Source organism: Pelophylax lessonae (genome assembly GCF_965119305.1).
Source record: "Pelophylax lessonae genome assembly, chromosome: 2".
In the NCBI taxonomy this organism is placed as follows: domain Eukaryota; kingdom Metazoa; phylum Chordata; class Amphibia; order Anura; family Ranidae; genus Pelophylax; species Pelophylax lessonae.
The window spans coordinates 443,466,460-443,483,618 of NC_138769.1; the positions used below are offsets into that span (position 1 = coordinate 443,466,460).

The 17,159-nt window shown below is 53.7% G+C and overlaps 1 protein-coding gene across 1 annotated transcript in view; it reads left to right on the forward strand.

Moving 5' to 3' along the window:
- The first annotated feature begins 1,817 nt into the window (after positions 1-1,817).
- Positions 1,818-17,159, forward strand: part of NPAS2 (neuronal PAS domain protein 2) — a 201,136-nt gene continuing 185,794 nt past the window's right edge. Inside the window, exon 1 of the mRNA XM_082244362.1 lies at positions 1,818-2,351. Coding sequence (XP_082100488.1) covers positions 2,167-2,351 — 185 coding nt within the window. The 5' untranslated portion in view covers positions 1,818-2,166. The remainder of the gene's footprint in view (positions 2,352-17,159) is intronic.

Here is a 17,159-nt window from a genome sequence, read left to right on the forward strand (position 1 = left end):
ACTGCGGCAAAGTGGCTCGATTCCGTCCATACGTCGCTGGACTCCTCCCCTTATGGGTGGCGCTCGCGCGCCGCTGGAGGCTCGCTCCCGCTGTTTTCAGTCACAGCGGGAGTCGGGCCAGGGGAGGAGCGGCGGTGATCACCGCCGCTCTTCCCCGATCGTCGGGGAATCGAGTCTGGAGATCCGACCGCTTGTGTAAACAAAGCGGGCGGATCTCCTAAGTGACAAACAGTGACAGATTGCAGGGTTCAGCACCTCCCCCCACACACGTTAGTAAGCACCAGGCATACATCAACCCCTCCCTCTCCAATAAAATTAACCTCTTCCCTGCCAGTGTCATTTTTACAGTAACAGTGCATATATATAGCACTGATTACTGTAGTAATGTCACTGGTACCCCCAAAAGTGTCAAAAATGTCAGTCAAGGGTCCGATCTGTCCGCCACAATGTCGCAGTCCCGCAAAAAAAAATCGCAGATCGCCGCCATTACTCGTTAAAAAAAAACCACCAAAAATGACAGAAATCTTTCCCTTTGCGCAAACCAATCAAAATACGCTTATTGTGATTTTGTTTACCAAACATAGGTAGCAGAAAACAAATTGGCCAAAAATGTTAAAAAATTTAGATTTTTACATTTTTTTGGGGGGGAATTTCCTATAAAAAAATGTGAAAAATATTGTTATTTTTTCAAAATTTAAGCTCTTTTTTTGTTTATAGCGCAAAAAGTAAAAATCGCACAGGTGATCAAATACCACCAAAAGAAAGCTCTGTTTGTGGGAAAAAAGGACGTAAATTTCGTTTGGGTACGGCGTCGCACGACCGCGCAATTGTCAGTTAAAGTCGCACAGTGCCGAATCGCAAAAAGTGGCCTGGACGTAAGACAGCAAAATCCTCCGGTGGTAAAGTGGTTAATAGCCAGCCTAGGATTTAATCCAGGCGCCATTCATTATTATTGGTACAAATCCTATTACGATATTGAGGGTACCAGAGATTGTTCGAATATATTTTGTCTCTTAAGACCAAATATCTGTATGTTTGTTTCATACTGTGTCATTTTGATATAATAAAATGTATTGTTTTTACTTTTACTTTCAGTCTGTTTCTGAAGTCCATGAGGGGTGCAACGCCAGTTTTTTCTGCGCACAATTTCAATGTATTGAATTGTCTCCCTTTAAATTTTAAAGCGCTGCACAAACTGTTGGCACTATATAAATCCTGTATAATAATATAATAATAACTTCAGACAATCCTGTCTGCAGGATGGCAATGCTGGAGTGCAACTTTACAAAGGAACTGTGTTGTCACCTTGATAAATCAAGAGGAAAAAAAAAAAAGCTCCACTGGCAGGATCAACAGGTGATAAAACTATGTTACATCATACATGGGAGAGTCATGAAAACATAAAGTAGGTTACTGCTTGTGACAGACTGCATCCTATGTGTATTCTTTTATTTTGCATATCGTTTAATGATAGGATGGTGTGACGACATGGGCTTTAACCCCTTGTTGTCAACTGGCACACAAACCAGGCAAGCAGTGAAGTGTGCAGCTGCCAGTGTGATGTGTAGCAGTGTGATAGATTGCAGGCTCTTGGGATCAGGACCCCCCTTGTGTGAAGAGGTGCCATTTGTCAGCTATGACTAGCTAGGAGGGATAGTACACCCTCCCTGTGTTGTGCTCTGGCTCTTCTCCCTTCTCTAGCTCCCTAGCCTTGGATCCTCCCTGTTTTCCTCCCACACAGCAGAAAAAAAGGTCACGTATGTTTGGAGAAATATGTAGGTCAGTGGAACATTTCCTGCACTTGTGCCTGACAGGCAGCGAGCTTTCCTTTCCCTCACCACCTACACTGGATTTGTAGTCATTCCCTCTCATTCTATTAAAGAGTGCATGTCTTCATTCCTTTCCTCCATTTCCACACACACCTTCCCATGGCTGTTCACCTCTACCTCTGGGGCCATAGATGACTAAAGGTGCTCTCCCTTCATCTTCATGGTGACACGTCTGAGCACAGGAGAAGATGGAAGGGGACTTCTCATGCCTCTGCCTGTGACTGACTGGAGCAGGAACTTGGCGCCCAGCTCGTCATGCAGCCCATGTGTGAGGGAGCCCCAGGACTGCCGCCTCTCCTCCTCACGCTGAGCCTGGCATGGGGCGCCCCGTCACACCATGAGATATAGCGGCTATAGAGCCAAGGCTACTGCGAAGGGTTCGGACAGCGCTTTGGGGGAGGAGGAGGCCGCTTCCCGCGGCTCAGCCCTCACACAGCTCGCTTCAGCGGACAGCAGCACTGTACTGAGCAAGAGGAGCCGCCCGAGGAGCGCCCCGCCGTCCGAGCGCCGCAGCGCTGCCAGGTAAGAGCATGGCACGGGCAGTGCACTGCAAGACCACTATGCGGAGCTCAGTCCAGTCCAGTGTACAGGGTTCAGTGTAGTGTTCAGACCAATTTGCAGAGCTCAGTCCAGTGTGCAGAACTCAGCCCAGTGTGCAGAGTTCAGTCCAGTGTGCAGAGTTCAGTCCAGTGTGCAGGGTTCAGTCCAGTGTGCAGAATTCAGTCCAGTGTGCAGGGTTCAGACCAGTGTGCAGAGCTCAGTCCAGTGTGCAGGGTTCAGACCAGTGTGCAGAGCTCAGTCCAGTGTGCAGAGCTCAGTCCAGTGTGCAGGGTTCAGACCAGTGTGCAGAGCTCAGTCCAGTGTGCAGAGTTCAGTCCAGTGTGCAGAGTTCAGTCCAGTGTGCAGAGTTCAGACCAGTGTGCAGAGTTCAGTCCAGTGTGCAGAGTTCAGTCCAGTGTGCAGGGCTCAGTCCAGTGTACAGAGCTCAGTCCAGTGTGCAGGGTTCAGACCAGTGTGCAGAGTTCACTCCAGTGTGCAGAGTTCAGTCCAGTGTCAAGGGCTCAGTCCATTGTGCAGAGTTCAGTTCAGTGTGCAGAGTTCAGTCCAGTGTGCAGAGATCAGTCCAGTGTCAAGGGCTCAGTCCATTGTGCAGAGTTCAGTTCAGTGTGCAGGGTTCAGTCCAGTGTGCAGAGCTCAGTCCAGTGTGCAGAGTTCAGTCCAGTGTGCAGAGTTCAGTCCAGTGTGCAGAGTTCAGTCCAGTGTGCAGAGTTTAGTCCAGTGTGCAGAGTTCAGTCCAGTGTCAAGGGCTCAGTCCATTGTGCAGATTTCAGTTCAGTGTGCAGAGTTCAGTCCAGTGTGCAGGATTCAGTCCAGTGTGCAGAGCTCAGTCCAGTGTGCAGAGCTCAGTCCAGTGTGCAGAGTTCAGTCCAGTGTGCAGAGCTCAGTCCAGTGTGCAAAGTTCAGTCCAGTGTGCAGAGTTCAGTCCAGTGTGCAGAGTTCAGTCCAGTGTGCAAAGTTCAGTCCAGTGTGCAGAGTTCAGTCCAGTGTGCAGGGCTCAGTCCAGTGTGCAGAGCTCAGTCCAGTGTGCAGAGTTCACTCCAGTGTGCAGAGTTCAGTCCAGTGTGCAGAGTTCAGTCCAGTGTGCAGAGTTCAGTCCAGTGTGCAGGGTTCAGTCCAGTGTGCAGGGTTCAGTCCAGTGTGCAGGGTTAAGTCCAGTGTGCAGAATTCAGTCCAGTGTGCAGGGTTCAGACCAGTGTGCAGAGCTCAGTCCAGTGTGCAGAGTTCAGTCCAGTGTGCAGGGCTCAGTCCGGTGTGCAGGGCTCAGTCCAGTGTGCAGGGTTCAGTCCAGTGTGCAGAGCTCAGTCCAGTATGCAGGGTTCAGCCCAGTGTGCAGAGTTCAGTCCAGTGTGCAGAGTTCAGTCCAGTGTGCAGAGTTCAGTCCAGTGTGCAGGGTTCAGTCCAGTGTGCAGAATTCAGTCCAGTGTGCAGGGTTCAGACCAGTGTGCAGAGCTCAGTCCAGTGTGCAGAGCTCAGACCAGTGTGCAGAGCTCAGTCCAGTGTGCAGAGCTCAGTCCAGTGTGCAGAGCTCAGTCCAGTGTGCAGGGTTAAGTCCAGTGTGCAGGGTTCAGACCAGTGTGCAGAGCTCAGTCCAGTGTGCAGGGTTCAGACCAGTGTGCAGAGTTCAGTCCAGTGTGCAGAGTTCAGTCCAGTGTGCAGAGTTCAGTCCAGTGTGCATGGCTCAGTCCAGTGTACAGAGCTCAGTCCAGTGTGCAGGGTTCAGACCAGTGTGCAGAGCTCAGTCCAGTGTGCAGAGTTCAGTCCAGTGTGCAGAGTTCAGTCCAGTGTCAAGGGCTCAGTCCATTGTGCAGAGTTCAGTTCAGTGTGCAGAGTTCAGTCCAGTGTGCAGAGTTCAGTCCAGTGTCAAGGGCTCAGTCCATTGTGCAGAGTTCAGTTCAGTGTGCAGGGTTCAGTCCAGTGTGCAGAGCTCAGTCCAGTGTGCAGAGTTCAGTCCAGTGTGCAGAGTTCAGTCCAGTGTCAAGGGCTCAGTCCATTGTGCAGATTTCAGTTCAGTGTGCAGAGTTCAGTCCAGTGTGCAGGGTTCAGTCCAGTGTGCAGAGCTCAGTCCAGTGTGCAGAGCTCAGTACAGTGTGCAGAGTTCAGTCCAGTGTGCAGAGTTCAGTCCAGTGTGCAGAGTTCAGTCCAGTGTGCAGGGCTCAGTCCAGTGTGCAGGGCTCAGTCCAGTGTGCAGGGCTCAGTCCAGTGTGCAGAGTTCAGTCCAGTGTGCAGAGTTCAGTCCAGTGTGCAGAGTTCAGTCCAGTGTGCAGGGTTCAGTCCAGTGTGCAGGGTTAAGTCCAGTGTGCAGAATTCAGTCCAGTGTGCAGGGTTCAGACCAGTGTGCAGAGCTCAGTCCAGTGTGCAGAGTTCAGTCCAGTGTGCAGGGCTCAGTCCAGTGTGCAGGGCTCAGTCCAGTGTGCAGGGTTCAGTCCAGTGTGCAGAGCTCAGTCCAGTATGCAGGGTTCAGTCCAGTGTGCAGAGTTCAGTCCAGTGTGCAGAGTTCAGTCCAGTGTGCAGAGTTCAGTCCAGTGTGCAGGGTTCAGTCCAGTGTGCAGAATTCAGTCCAGTGTGCAGGGTTCAGACCAGTGTGCAGAGCTCAGTTCAGTGTGCAGAGCTCAGTCCAGTGTGCAGGGTTAAGTCCAGTGTGCAGGGTTCAGACCAGTGTGCAGAGCTCAGTCCAGTGTGCAGGGTTCAGACCAGTGTGCAGAGCTCAGTCCAGTGTGTAGAGTTAAGTCCAGTGTGTAGAGTTAAGTCCAGTGTGCAGAGTTCAGTCCAGTGTGCAGAGTTCAGTCCAGTGTGCAGAGTTCAGTCCAGTGTGCAGAGTTCAGTCCAGTGTGCAGGGCTCAGTCCAGTGTGCAGAGCTCAGTCCAGTGTGCAGAGCTCAGTCCAGTGTGCAGGGTTCAGACCAGTGTGCAGAGCTCAGTCCAGTGTGCAGAGTTCAGTCCAGTGTGCAGAGTTCAGTCCAGTGTCAAGGGCTCAGTCCATTGTGCAGAGTTCAGTTCAGTGTGCAAAGTTCAGTCCAGTGTGCAGGGTTCAGTCCAGTGTGCAGAGCTCAGTCCAGTGTGCAGAATTCAGACGAGTGTGCAGAGCTCAGTCCAGTGTGCAGAGCTCAGTCCAGTGTGCAGAGTTCAGTCCAGTGTGCAGAGCTCAGTCCAGTGTGCAGAGTTCAGTCCAGTGTGCAGAGTTCAGTCCAGTGTGCAGGGCTCAGTCCAGTGTGCAGAGTTCACTCCAGTGTGCAGAGTTCACTCCAGTGTGCAGAGTTCACTCCAGTGTGCAGAGTTCACTCCAGTGTGCAGGGTTCACTCCAGTGTGCAGGGTTCAGTCCAGTGTGCAGGGTTAAGTCCAGTGTGCAGGGTTCAGACCAGTGTGCAGGGTTCAGACCAGTGTGCAGAGCTCAGTCCAGTGTACAGAGCTCAGTCCAGTGTACAGAGCTCAGTCCAGTGTGCAGGGTTCAGACCAGTGTGCAGGGTTCAGTCCAGTGTGCAGAGTTCAGTCCAGTGTGCAGAGTTCAGTCCAGTGTGCAGAGTTCAGTCCAGTGTGCAGGGCTCAGTCCAGTGTACAGAGCTCAGTCCAGTGTGCAGGGTTCAGACCAGTGTGCAGAGCTCAGTCCAGTGTGCAGAGTTCAGTCTAGTGTGCAGAGTTCAGTCCAGTGTCAAGGGCTCAGACCATTGTGCAGAGTTCAGTTCAGTGTGCAGAGTTCAGTCCAGTGTGCAGAGTTCAGTCCAGTGTGCAGAGTTCAGTCCAGTGTCAAGGTCTCAGTCCATTGTGCAGAGTTCAGTTCAGTGTGCAGAGTTCAGTCCAGTGTCAAGGGCTCAGTCCATTGTGCAGAGTTCAGTTCAGTGTGCAGAGTTCAGTCCAGTGTGCAGGGTTCTGTCCAGTGTGCAGAGCTCAGTCCAGTGTGCAGAGCTCAGTCCAGTGTGCAGAGCTCAGTCCAGTGTGCAGAGCTCAGTCCAGTGTGCAAAGTTCAGTCCAGTGTGCAGAGTTCAGTCCAGTGTGCAGGGCTCAGTCCAGTGTGCAGAGCTCAGTCCAGTGTGCAGAGCTCAGTCCAGTGTGCAGAGTTCAGTCCAGTGTGCAGAGTTCAGTCCAGTGTGCAGGGTTCAGTCCAGTGTGCAGGGTTCAGTCCAGTGTGCAGGGTTCAGTCCAGTGTGCAGGGTTCAGTCCAGTGTGCAGAATTCAGTCCAGTGTGCAGGGTTCAGACCAGTGTGCAGAGCTCAGTCCAGTGTGCAGAGCTCAGTCCAGTGTGCAGGGCTCAGTCCAGTGTGCAGGGCTCAGTCCAGTGTGCAGGGTTCAGTCCAGTGTGCAGAGCTCAGTCCAGTATGCAGGGTTCAGCCCAGTGTGCAGAGTTCAGTCCAGTGTGCAGGGTTAAGTCCAGTGTGCAGGGTTCAGACCAGTGTGCAGAGCTCAGTCCAGTGTACAGAGCTCAGTCCAGTGTGCAGGGTTCAGTCCAGTGTGCAGAGCTCAGTCCAGTGTGCAGAGTTCAGTCCAGTGTGCAGAGTTCAGTCCAGTGTGCAGGGCTCAGTCCAGTGTGCAGAGTTCACTCCAGTGTGCAGAGTTCACTCCAGTGTGCAGAGTTCACTCCAGTGTGCAGAGTTCACTCCAGTGTGCAGGGTTCACTCCAGTGTGCAGGGTTCAGTCCAGTGTGCAGGGTTAAGTCCAGTGTGCAGGGTTCAGACCAGTGTGCAGGGTTCAGACCAGTGTGCAGAGCTCAGTCCAGTGTACAGAGCTCAGTCCAGTGTACAGAGCTCAGTCCAGTGTGCAGAGCTCAGTCCAGTGTGCAGGGTTCAGTCCAGTGTGCAGAGTTCAGTCCAGTGTGCAGAGTTCAGTCCAGTGTGCAGAGTTCAGTCCAGTGTGCAGAGTTCAGTCCAGTGTGCAGAGTTCAGTCCAGTGTACAGAGCTCAGTCCAGTGTGCAGGGTTCAGACCAGTGTGCAGAGCTCAGTCCAGTGTGCAGAGTTCAGTCTAGTGTGCAGAGTTCAGTCCAGTGTCAAGGGCTCAGACCATTGTGCAGAGTTCAGTTCAGTGTGCAGAGTTCAGTCCAGTGTGCAGAGTTCAGTCCAGTGTGCAGAGTTCAGTCCAGTGTCAAGGTCTCAGTCCATTGTGCAGAGTTCAGTTCAGTGTGCAGAGTTCAGTCCAGTGTCAAGGGCTCAGTCCATTGTGCAGAGTTCAGTTCAGTGTGCAGAGTTCAGTCCAGTGTGCAGGGTTCTGTCCAGTGTGCAGAGCTCAGTCCAGTGTGCAGAGCTCAGTCCAGTGTGCAGAGCTCAGTCCAGTGTGCAAAGTTCAGTCCAGTGTGCAGAGTTCAGTCCAGTGTGCAGGGCTCAGTCCAGTGTGCAGAGCTCAGTCCAGTGTGCAGAGTTCAGTCCAGTGTGCAGAGTTCAGTCCAGTGTGCAGAGTTCAGTCCAGTGTGCAGGGTTCAGTCCAGTGTGCAGGGTTCAGTCCAGTGTGCAGGGTTCAGTCCAGTGTGCAGGGTTCAGTCCAGTGTGCAGAATTCAGTCCAGTGTGCAGGGTTCAGACCAGTGTGCAGAGCTCAGTCCAGTGTGCAGAGCTCAGTCCAGTGTGCAGGGCTCAGTCCAGTGTGCAGGGCTCAGTCCAGTGTGCAGGGTTCAGTCCAGTGTGCAGAGCTCAGTCCAGTATGCAGGGTTCAGCCCAGTGTGCAGAGTTCAGTCCAGTGTGCAGGGTTAAGTCCAGTGTGCAGGGTTCAGACCAGTGTGCAGAGCTCAGTCCAGTGTACAGAGCTCAGTCCAGTGTGCAGGGTTCAGACCAGTGTGCAGAGCTCAGTCCAGTGTGCAGAGTTCAGTCCAGTGTGCAGAGTTCAGTCCAGTGTGCAGAGTTCAGTCCAGTGTGCAGGGCTCAGTCCAGTGTACAGAGCTCAGTCCAGTGTGCAGGGTTCAGACCAGTGTGCAGAGCTCAGTCCAGTGTGCAGAGTTCAGTCTAGTGTGCAGAGTTCAGTCCAGTGTCAAGGGCTCAGACCATTGTGCAGAGTTCAGTTCAGTGTGCAGAGTTCAGTCCAGTGTGCAGAGTTCAGTCCAGTGTGCAGAGTTCAGTCCAGTGTCAAGGTCTCAGTCCATTGTGCAGAGTTCAGTTCAGTGTGCAGAGTTCAGTCCAGTGTCAAGGGCTCAGTCCATTGTGCAGAGTTCAGTCCAGTGTGCAGAGTTCAGTCCAGTGTGCAGGGTTCAGTCCAGTGTGCATAGCTCAGTCCAGTGTGCAGAGCTCAGTCCAGTGTGCAGAGCTCAGTCCAGTGTGCAGAGTTCAGTCCAGTGTGCAGAGCTCAGTCCAGTGTGCAAAGTTCAGTCCAGTGTGCAGGGCTCAGTCCAGTGTGCAGAGCTCAGTCCAGTGTGCAGAGTTCACTCCAGTGTGCAGGGTTCAGTCCAGTGTGCAGGGTTCAGTCCAGTGTGCAGGGTTCAGTCCAGTGTGCAGGGTTCAGTCCAGTGTGCAGGGTTAAGTCCAGTGTGCAGGGTTCAGACCAGTGTGCAGAGCTCAGTCCAGTGTGCAGGGCTCAGTCCAGTGTGCAGGGCTCAGTCCAGTGTGCAGGGCTCAGTCCAGTGTGCAGATTTCAGTTCAGTGTGCAGAGTTCAGTCCAGTGTGCAGGGTTCAGTCCAGTGTGCAGAGCTCAGTCCAGTGTGCAGAGTTCAGTCCAGTGTGCAGAGTTCAGTCCAGTGTGCAGAGCTCAGTCCAGTGTGCAGAGCTCAGTCCAGTGTGCAGAGTTCAGTCCAGTGTGCAGAGTTCAGTCCAGTGTGCAGAGTTCAGTCCAGTGTGCAGAGTTCAGTCCAGTGTGCAGAGTTCAGTCCAGTGTGCAGGGCTCAGTCCAGTGTACAGAGCTCAGTCCAGTGTGCAGGGTTCAGACCAGTGTGCAGAGTTCAGTCCAGTGTGCAGAGTTCAGTCCAGTGTCAAGGGCTCAGTCCATTGTGCAGAGTTCAGTTCAGTGTGCAGAGTTCAGTCCAGTGTGCAGAGATCAGTCCAGTGTCAAGGGCTCAGTCCATTGTGCAGAGTTCAGTTCAGTGTGCAAGGTTCAGTCCAGTGTGCAGAGCTCAGTCCAGTGTGCAGAGTTCAGTCCAGTGTGCAGAGTTCAGTCCAGTGTGCAGAGTTTAGTCCAGTGTGCAGAGTTCAGTCCAGTGTCAAGGGCTCAGTCCATTGTGCAGATTTCAGTTCAGTGTGCAGAGTTCAGTCCAGTGTGCAGGATTCAGTCCAGTGTGCAGAGCTCAGTCCAGTGTGCAGAGCTCAGTCCAGTGTGCAGAGCTCAGTCCAGTGTGCAGAGTTCAGTCCAGTGTGCAGAGCTCAGTCCAGTGTGCAAAGTTCAGTCCAGTGTGCAGAGTTCAGTCCAGTGTGCAGAGCTCAGTCCAGTGTGCAAAGTTCAGTCCAGTGTGCAGAGTTCAGTCCAGTGTGCAGAGCTCAGTCCAGTGTGCAAAGTTCAGTCCAGTGTGCAGAGTTCAGTCCAGTGTGCAGGGCTCAGTCCAGTGTGCAGAGCTCAGTCCAGTGTGCAGAGTTCAGTCCAGTGTGCAGAGTTCAGTCCAGTGTGCAGAGTTCAGTCCAGTGTGCAGAGTTCAGTCCAGTGTGCAGAGTTCAGTCCAGTGTGCAGGGTTCAGTCCAGTGTGCAGGGTTCAGTCCAGTGTGCAGGGTTCAGTCCAGTGTGCAGAATTCAGTCCAGTGTGCAGGGTTCAGACCAGTGTGCAGAGCTCAGTCCAGTGTGCAGAGTTCAGTCCAGTGTGCAGGGCTCAGTCCAGTGTGCAGGGCTCAGTCCAGTGTGCAGGGTTCAGTCCAGTGTGCAGAGCTCAGTCCAGTATGCAGGGTTCAGTCCAGTGTGCAGAGTTCAGTCCAGTGTGCAGAGTTCAGTCCAGTGTGCAGGGTTCAGTCCAGTGTGCAGAATTCAGTCCAGTGTGCAGGGTTCAGACCAGTGTGCAGAGCTCAGTCCAGTGTGCAGAGCTCAGACCAGTGTGCAGAGCTCAGTCCAGTGTGCAGAGCTCAGTCCAGTGTGCAGAGCTCAGTCCAGTGTGCAGGGTTAAGTCCAGTGTGCAGGGTTCAGACCAGTGTGCAGAGCTCAGTCCAGTGTGCAGGGTTCAGTCCAGTGTGCAGAGTTCAGTCCAGTGTGCAGAGTTCAGTCCAGTGTGCAGAGTTCAGTCCAGTGTGCATGGCTCAGTCCAGTGTACAGAGCTCAGCCCAGTGTGCAGGGTTCAGACCAGTGTGCAGAGCTCAGTCCAGTGTGCAGAGTTCAGTCCAGTGTGCAGAGTTCAGTCCAGTGTCAAGGGCTCAGTCCATTGTGCAGAGTTCAGTTCAGTGTGCAGAGTTCAGTCCAGTGTCAAGGGCTCAGTCCATTGTGCAGAGTTCAGTTCAGTGTGCAGGGTTCAGTCCAGTGTGCAGGGTTCAGTCCAGTGTGCAGAGCTCAGTCCAGTGTGCAGAGTTCAGTCCAGTGTGCAGAGTTCAGTCCAGTGTCAAGGGCTCAGTCCAGTGTGCAGGGTTCAGTCCAGTGTGCAGAATTCAGTCCAGTGTGCAGGGTTCAGACCAGTGTGCAGAGCTCAGTCCAGTGTGCAGAGTTCAGTCCAGTGTGCAGGGCTCAGTCCAGTGTGCAGGGCTCAGTCCAGTGTGCAGGGTTCAGTCCAGTGTGCAGAGCTCAGTCCAGTATGCAGGGTTCAGTCCAGTGTGCAGAGTTCAGTCCAGTGTGCAGAGTTCAGTCCAGTGTCAAGGGCTCAGTCCATTGTGCAGATTTCAGTTCAGTGTGCAGAGTTCAGTCCAGTGTGCAGGATTCAGTCCAGTGTGCAGAGCTCAGTCCAGTGTGCAGAGCTCAGTCCAGTGTGCAGAGCTCAGTCCAGTGTGCAGAGTTCAGTCCAGTGTGCAGAGCTCAGTCCAGTGTGCAGAGCTCAGTCCAGTGTGCAAAGTTCAGTCCAGTGTGCAGAGTTCAGTCCAGTGTGCAGAGCTCAGTCCAGTGTGCAAAGTTCAGTCCAGTGTGCAGAGTTCAGTCCAGTGTGCAGAGCTCAGTCCAGTGTGCAAAGTTCAGTCCAGTGTGCAGAGTTCAGTCCAGTGTGCAGGGCTCAGTCCAGTGTGCAGAGCTCAGTCCAGTGTGCAGAGTTCAGTCCAGTGTGCAGAGTTCAGTCCAGTGTGCAGAGTTCAGTCCAGTGTGCAGAGTTCAGTCCAGTGTGCAGAGTTCAGTCCAGTGTGCAGGGTTCAGTCCAGTGTGCAGGGTTCAGTCCAGTGTGCAGAATTCAGTCCAGTGTGCAGGGTTCAGACCAGTGTGCAGAGCTCAGTCCAGTGTGCAGAGTTCAGTCCAGTGTGCAGGGCTCAGTCCAGTGTGCAGGGCTCAGTCCAGTGTGCAGGGTTCAGTCCAGTGTGCAGAGCTCAGTCCAGTATGCAGGGTTCAGTCCAGTGTGCAGAGTTCAGTCCAGTGTGCAGAGTTCAGTCCAGTGTGCAGGGTTCAGTCCAGTGTGCAGAATTCAGTCCAGTGTGCAGGGTTCAGACCAGTGTGCAGAGCTCAGTCCAGTGTGCAGAGCTCAGACCAGTGTGCAGAGCTCAGTCCAGTGTGCAGAGCTCAGTCCAGTGTGCAGAGCTCAGTCCAGTGTGCAGGGTTAAGTCCAGTGTGCAGGGTTCAGACCAGTGTGCAGAGCTCAGTCCAGTGTGCAGGGTTCAGTCCAGTGTGCAGAGTTCAGTCCAGTGTGCAGAGTTCAGTCCAGTGTGCAGAGTTCAGTCCAGTGTGCATGGCTCAGTCCAGTGTACAGAGCTCAGCCCAGTGTGCAGGGTTCAGACCAGTGTGCAGAGCTCAGTCCAGTGTGCAGAGTTCAGTCCAGTGTGCAGAGTTCAGTCCAGTGTCAAGGGCTCAGTCCATTGTGCAGAGTTCAGTTCAGTGTGCAGAGTTCAGTCCAGTGTCAAGGGCTCAGTCCATTGTGCAGAGTTCAGTTCAGTGTGCAGGGTTCAGTCCAGTGTGCAGGGTTCAGTCCAGTGTGCAGAGCTCAGTCCAGTGTGCAGAGTTCAGTCCAGTGTGCAGAGTTCAGTCCAGTGTCAAGGGCTCAGTCCAGTGTGCAGGGTTCAGTCCAGTGTGCAGAATTCAGTCCAGTGTGCAGGGTTCAGACCAGTGTGCAGAGCTCAGTCCAGTGTGCAGAGTTCAGTCCAGTGTGCAGGGCTCAGTCCAGTGTGCAGGGCTCAGTCCAGTGTGCAGGGTTCAGTCCAGTGTGCAGAGCTCAGTCCAGTATGCAGGGTTCAGTCCAGTGTGCAGAGTTCAGTCCAGTGTGCAGAGTTCAGTCCAGTGTGCAGGGTTCAGTCCAGTGTGCAGAATTCAGTCCAGTGTGCAGGGTTCAGACCAGTGTGCAGAGCTCAGTCCAGTGTGCAGAGCTCAGACCAGTGTGCAGAGCTCAGTCCAGTGTGCAGAGCTCAGTCCAGTGTGCAGAGCTCAGTCCAGTGTGCAGGGTTAAGTCCAGTGTGCAGGGTTCAGACCAGTGTGCAGAGCTCAGTCCAGTGTGCAGGGTTCAGACCAGTGTGCAGAGTTCAGTCCAGTGTGCAGAGTTCAGTCCAGTGTGCAGAGTTCAGTCCAGTGTGCATGGCTCAGTCCAGTGTACAGAGCTCAGTCCAGTGTGCAGGGTTCAGACCAGTGTGCAGAGCTCAGTCCAGTGTGCAGAGTTCAGTCCAGTGTCAAGGGCTCAGTCCATTGTGCAGAGTTCAGTTCAGTGTGCAGAGTTCAGTCCAGTGTCAAGGGCTCAGTCCATTGTGCAGAGTTCAGTTCAGTGTGCAGGGTTCAGTCCAGTGTGCAGAGCTCAGTCCAGTGTGCAGAGTTCAGTCCAGTGTGCAGAGTTCAGTCCAGTGTCAAGGGCTCAGTCCATTGTGCAGATTTCAGTTCAGTGTGCAGAGTTCAGTCCAGTGTGCAGGGTTCAGTCCAGTGTGCAGAGCTCAGTCCAGTGTGCAGAGCTCAGTCCAGTGTGCAGAGTTCAGTCCAGTGTGCAGAGTTCAGTCCAGTGTGCAGAGCTCAGTCCAGTGTGCAAAGTTCAGTCCAGTGTGCAGAGTTCAGTCCAGTGTGCAGGGCTCAGTCCAGTGTGCAGAGTTCAGTCCAGTGTGCAGAGTTCAGTCCAGTGTGCAGAGTTCAGTCCAGTGTGCAGGGTTCAGTCCAGTGTGCAGGGTTCAGTCCAGTGTGCAGGGTTAAATCCAGTGTGCAGAATTCAGTCCAGTGTGCAGGGTTCAGACCAGTGTGCAGAGCTCAGTCCAGTGTGCAGAGTTCAGTCCAGTGTGCAGGGCTCAGTCCAGTGTGCAGGGCTCAGTCCAGTGTGCAGGGTTCAGTCCAGTGTGCAGAGCTCAGTCCAGTATGCAGGGTTCAGCCCAGTGTGCAGAGTTCAGTCCAGTGTGCAGGGTTCAGTCCAGTGTGCAGAATTCAGTCCAGTGTGCAGGGTTCAGACCAGTGTGCAGAGCTCAGTTCAGTGTGCAGAGCTCAGTCCAGTGTGCAGAGCTCAGTCCAGTGTGCAGGGTTAAGTCCAGTGTGCAGGGTTCAGACCAGTGTGCAGAGCTCAGTCCAGTGTGCAGGGTTCAGACCAGTGTGCAGAGCTCAGTCCAGTGTGTAGAGTTAAGTCCAGTGTGCAGAGTTCAGTCCAGTGTGCAGAGTTCAGTCCAGTGTGCAGAGTTCAGTCCAGTGTGCAGAGTTCAGTCCAGTGTGCAGAGTTCAGTCCAGTGTGCAGGGCTCAGTCCAGTGTGCAGAGCTCAGTCCAGTGTGCAGGGTTCAGACCAGTGTGCAGAGCTCAGTCCAGTGTGCAGAGTTCAGTCCAGTGTGCAGAGTTCAGTCCAGTGTCAAGGGCTCAGTCCATTGTGCAGAGTTCAGTTCAGTGTGCAAAGTTCAGTCCAGTGTGCAGGGTTCAGTCCAGTGTGCAGAGCTCAGTCCAGTGTGCAGAATTCAGACGAGTGTGCAGAGCTCAGTCCAGTGTGCAGAGCTCAGTCCAGTGTGCAGAGTTCAGTCCAGTGTGCAGAGCTCAGTCCAGTGTGCAGAGTTCAGTCCAGTGTGCAGAGTTCAGTCCAGTGTGCAGGGCTCAGTCCAGTGTGCAGAGTTCACTCCAGTGTGCAGAGTTCACTCCAGTGTGCAGAGTTCAGTCCAGTGTGCAGGGTTCAGTCCAGTGTGCAGGGTTCAGTCCAGTGTGCAGGGTTAAGTCCAGTGTGCAGGGTTCAGTCCAGTGTGCAGAGCTCAGTCCAGTATGCAGGGTTCAGCCCAGTGTGCAGAGTTCAGTCCAGTGTGCAGGGTTCAGTCCAGTGTGCAGAATTCAGTCCAGTGTGCAGGGTTCAGACCAGTGTGCAGAGCTCAGTTCAGTGTGCAGAGCTCAGTCCAGTGTGCAGAGCTCAGTCCAGTGTGCAGGGTTAAGTCCAGTGTGCAGGGTTCAGACCAGTGTGCAGAGCTCAGTCCAGTGTGCAGGGTTCAGACCAGTGTGCAGAGCTCAGTCCAGTGTGTAGAGTTAAGTCCAGTGTGCAGAGTTCAGTCCAGTGTGCAGAGTTCAGTCCAGTGTGCAGAGTTCAGTCCAGTGTGCAGAGTTCAGTCCAGTGTGCAGAGTTCAGTCCAGTGTGCAGAGTTCAGTCCAGTGTGCAGGGCTCAGTCCAGTGTGCAGAGCTCAGTCCAGTGTGCAGGGTTCAGACCAGTGTGCAGAGCTCAGTCCAGTGTGCAGAGTTCAGTCCAGTGTGCAGAGTTCAGTCCAGTGTCAAGGGCTCAGTCCATTGTGCAGCGTTCAGTTCAGTGTGCAAAGTTCAGTCCAGTGTGCAGGGTTCAGTCCAGTGTGCAGAGCTCAGTCCAGTGTGCAGAATTCAGACGAGTGTGCAGAGCTCAGTCCAGTGTGCAGAGCTCAGTCCAGTGTGCAGAGTTCAGTCCAGTGTGCAGAGCTCAGTCCAGTGTGCAGAGTTCAGTCCAGTGTGCAGAGTTCAGTCCAGTGTGCAGGGCTCAGTCCAGTGTGCAGAGTTCACTCCAGTGTGCAGAGTTCACTCCAGTGTGCAGAGTTCAGTCCAGTGTGCAGGGTTCAGTCCAGTGTGCAGGGTTCAGTCCAGTGTGCAGGGTTAAGTCCAGTGTGCAGGGTTCAGACCAGTGTGCAGGGTTCAGACCAGTGTGCAGAGCTCAGTCCAGTGTACAGAGCTCAGTCCAGTGTGCAGGGTTCAGACCAGTGTGCAGGGTTCAGTCCAGTGTGCAGAGTTCAGTCCAGTGTGCAGGGTTCAGTCCAGTGTGCAGAGTTCAGTCCAGTGTGCAGAGTTCAGTCCAGTGTGCAGAGTTCAGTCCAGTGTGCAGGGCTCAGTCCAGTGTACAGAGCTCAGACCAGTGTGCAGAGCTCAGTCCAGTGTGCAGAGTTCAGTCTAGTGTGCAGAGTTCAGTCCAGTGTCAAGGGCTCAGACCATTGTGCAGAGTTCAGTTCAGTGTGCAGAGTTCAGTCCAGTGTGCAGAGTTCAGTCCAGTGTGCAGAGTTCAGTCCAGTGTCAAGGTCTCAGTCCGTTGTGCAGAGTTCAGTTCAGTGTGCAGAGTTCAGTCCAGTGTCAAGGGCTCAGTCCATTGTGCAGAGTTCAGTTCAGTGTGCAGAGTTCAGTCCAGTGTGCAGGGTTCAGTCCAGTGTGCAGAGCTCAGTCCAGTGTGCAGAGCTCAGTCCAGTGTGCAGAGCTCAGTCCAGTGTGCAGAGTTCAGTCCAGTGTGCAGAGCTCAGTCCAGTGTGCAAAGTTCAGTCCAGTGTGCAGAGTTCAGTCCAGTGTGCAGGGCTCAGTCCAGTGTGCAGAGCTCAGTCCAGTGTGCAGAGCTCAGTCCAGTGTGCAGAGTTCAGTCCAGTGTGCAGAGTTCAGTCCAGTGTGCAGAGTTCAGTCCAGTGTGCAGGGTTCAGTCCAGTGTGCAGGGTTCAGTCCAGTGTGCAGGGTTAAGTCCAGTGTGCAGGGTTCAGACCAGTGTGCAGAGCTCAGTCCAGTCTGCAGAGCTCAGTCCAGTGTGCAGAGCTCAGTCCAGTGTGCAGGGCTCAGTCCAGTGTGCAGGGTTCAGACCAGTGTGCAGAGCTCAGTCCAGTGTGCAGAGTTCAGTCCAGTGTGCAGAGTTCAGTCCAGTGTGCAGAGTTCAGTCCAGTGTGCAGAGTTCAGTCCAGTGTGCAGGGCTCAGTCCAGTGTACAGAGCTCAGTCCAGTGTGCAGGGTTCAGACCAGTGTGCAGAGCTCAGTCCAGTGTGCAGAGTTCAGTCTAGTGTGCAGAGTTCAGTCCAGTGTCAAGGGCTCAGACCATTGTGCAGAGTTCAGTTCAGTGTGCAGAGTTCAGTCCAGTGTGCAGAGTTCAGTCCAGTGTGCAGAGTTCAGTCCAGTGTCAAGGTCTCAGTCCATTGTGCAGAGTTCAGTTCAGTGTGCAGAGTTCAGTCCAGTGTCAAGGGCTCAGTCCATTGTGCAGAGTTCAGTCCAGTGTGCAGAGTTCAGTCCAGTGTGCAGGGTTCAGTCCAGTGTGCATAGCTCAGTCCAGTGTGCAGAGCTCAGTCCAGTGTGCAGAGCTCAGTCCAGTGTGCAGAGTTCAGTCCAGTGTGCAGAGCTCAGTCCAGTGTGCAAAGTTCAGTCCAGTGTGCAGGGCTCAGTCCAGTGTGCAGAGCTCAGTCCAGTGTGCAGAGTTCACTCCAGTGTGCAGAGTTCAGTCCAGTGTGCAGAGTTCAGTCCAGTGTGCAGGGTTCAGTCCAGTGTGCAGGGTTAAGTCCAGTGTGCAGGGTTCAGACCAGTGTGCAGAGCTCAGTCCAGTGTGCAGGGTTCAGACCAGTGTGCAGAGCTCAGTCCAGTGTGTAGAGTTCAGTCCAGTGTGCAGAGTTCAGTCCAGTGTGCAGAGTTCAGTCCATTGTGCAGGGC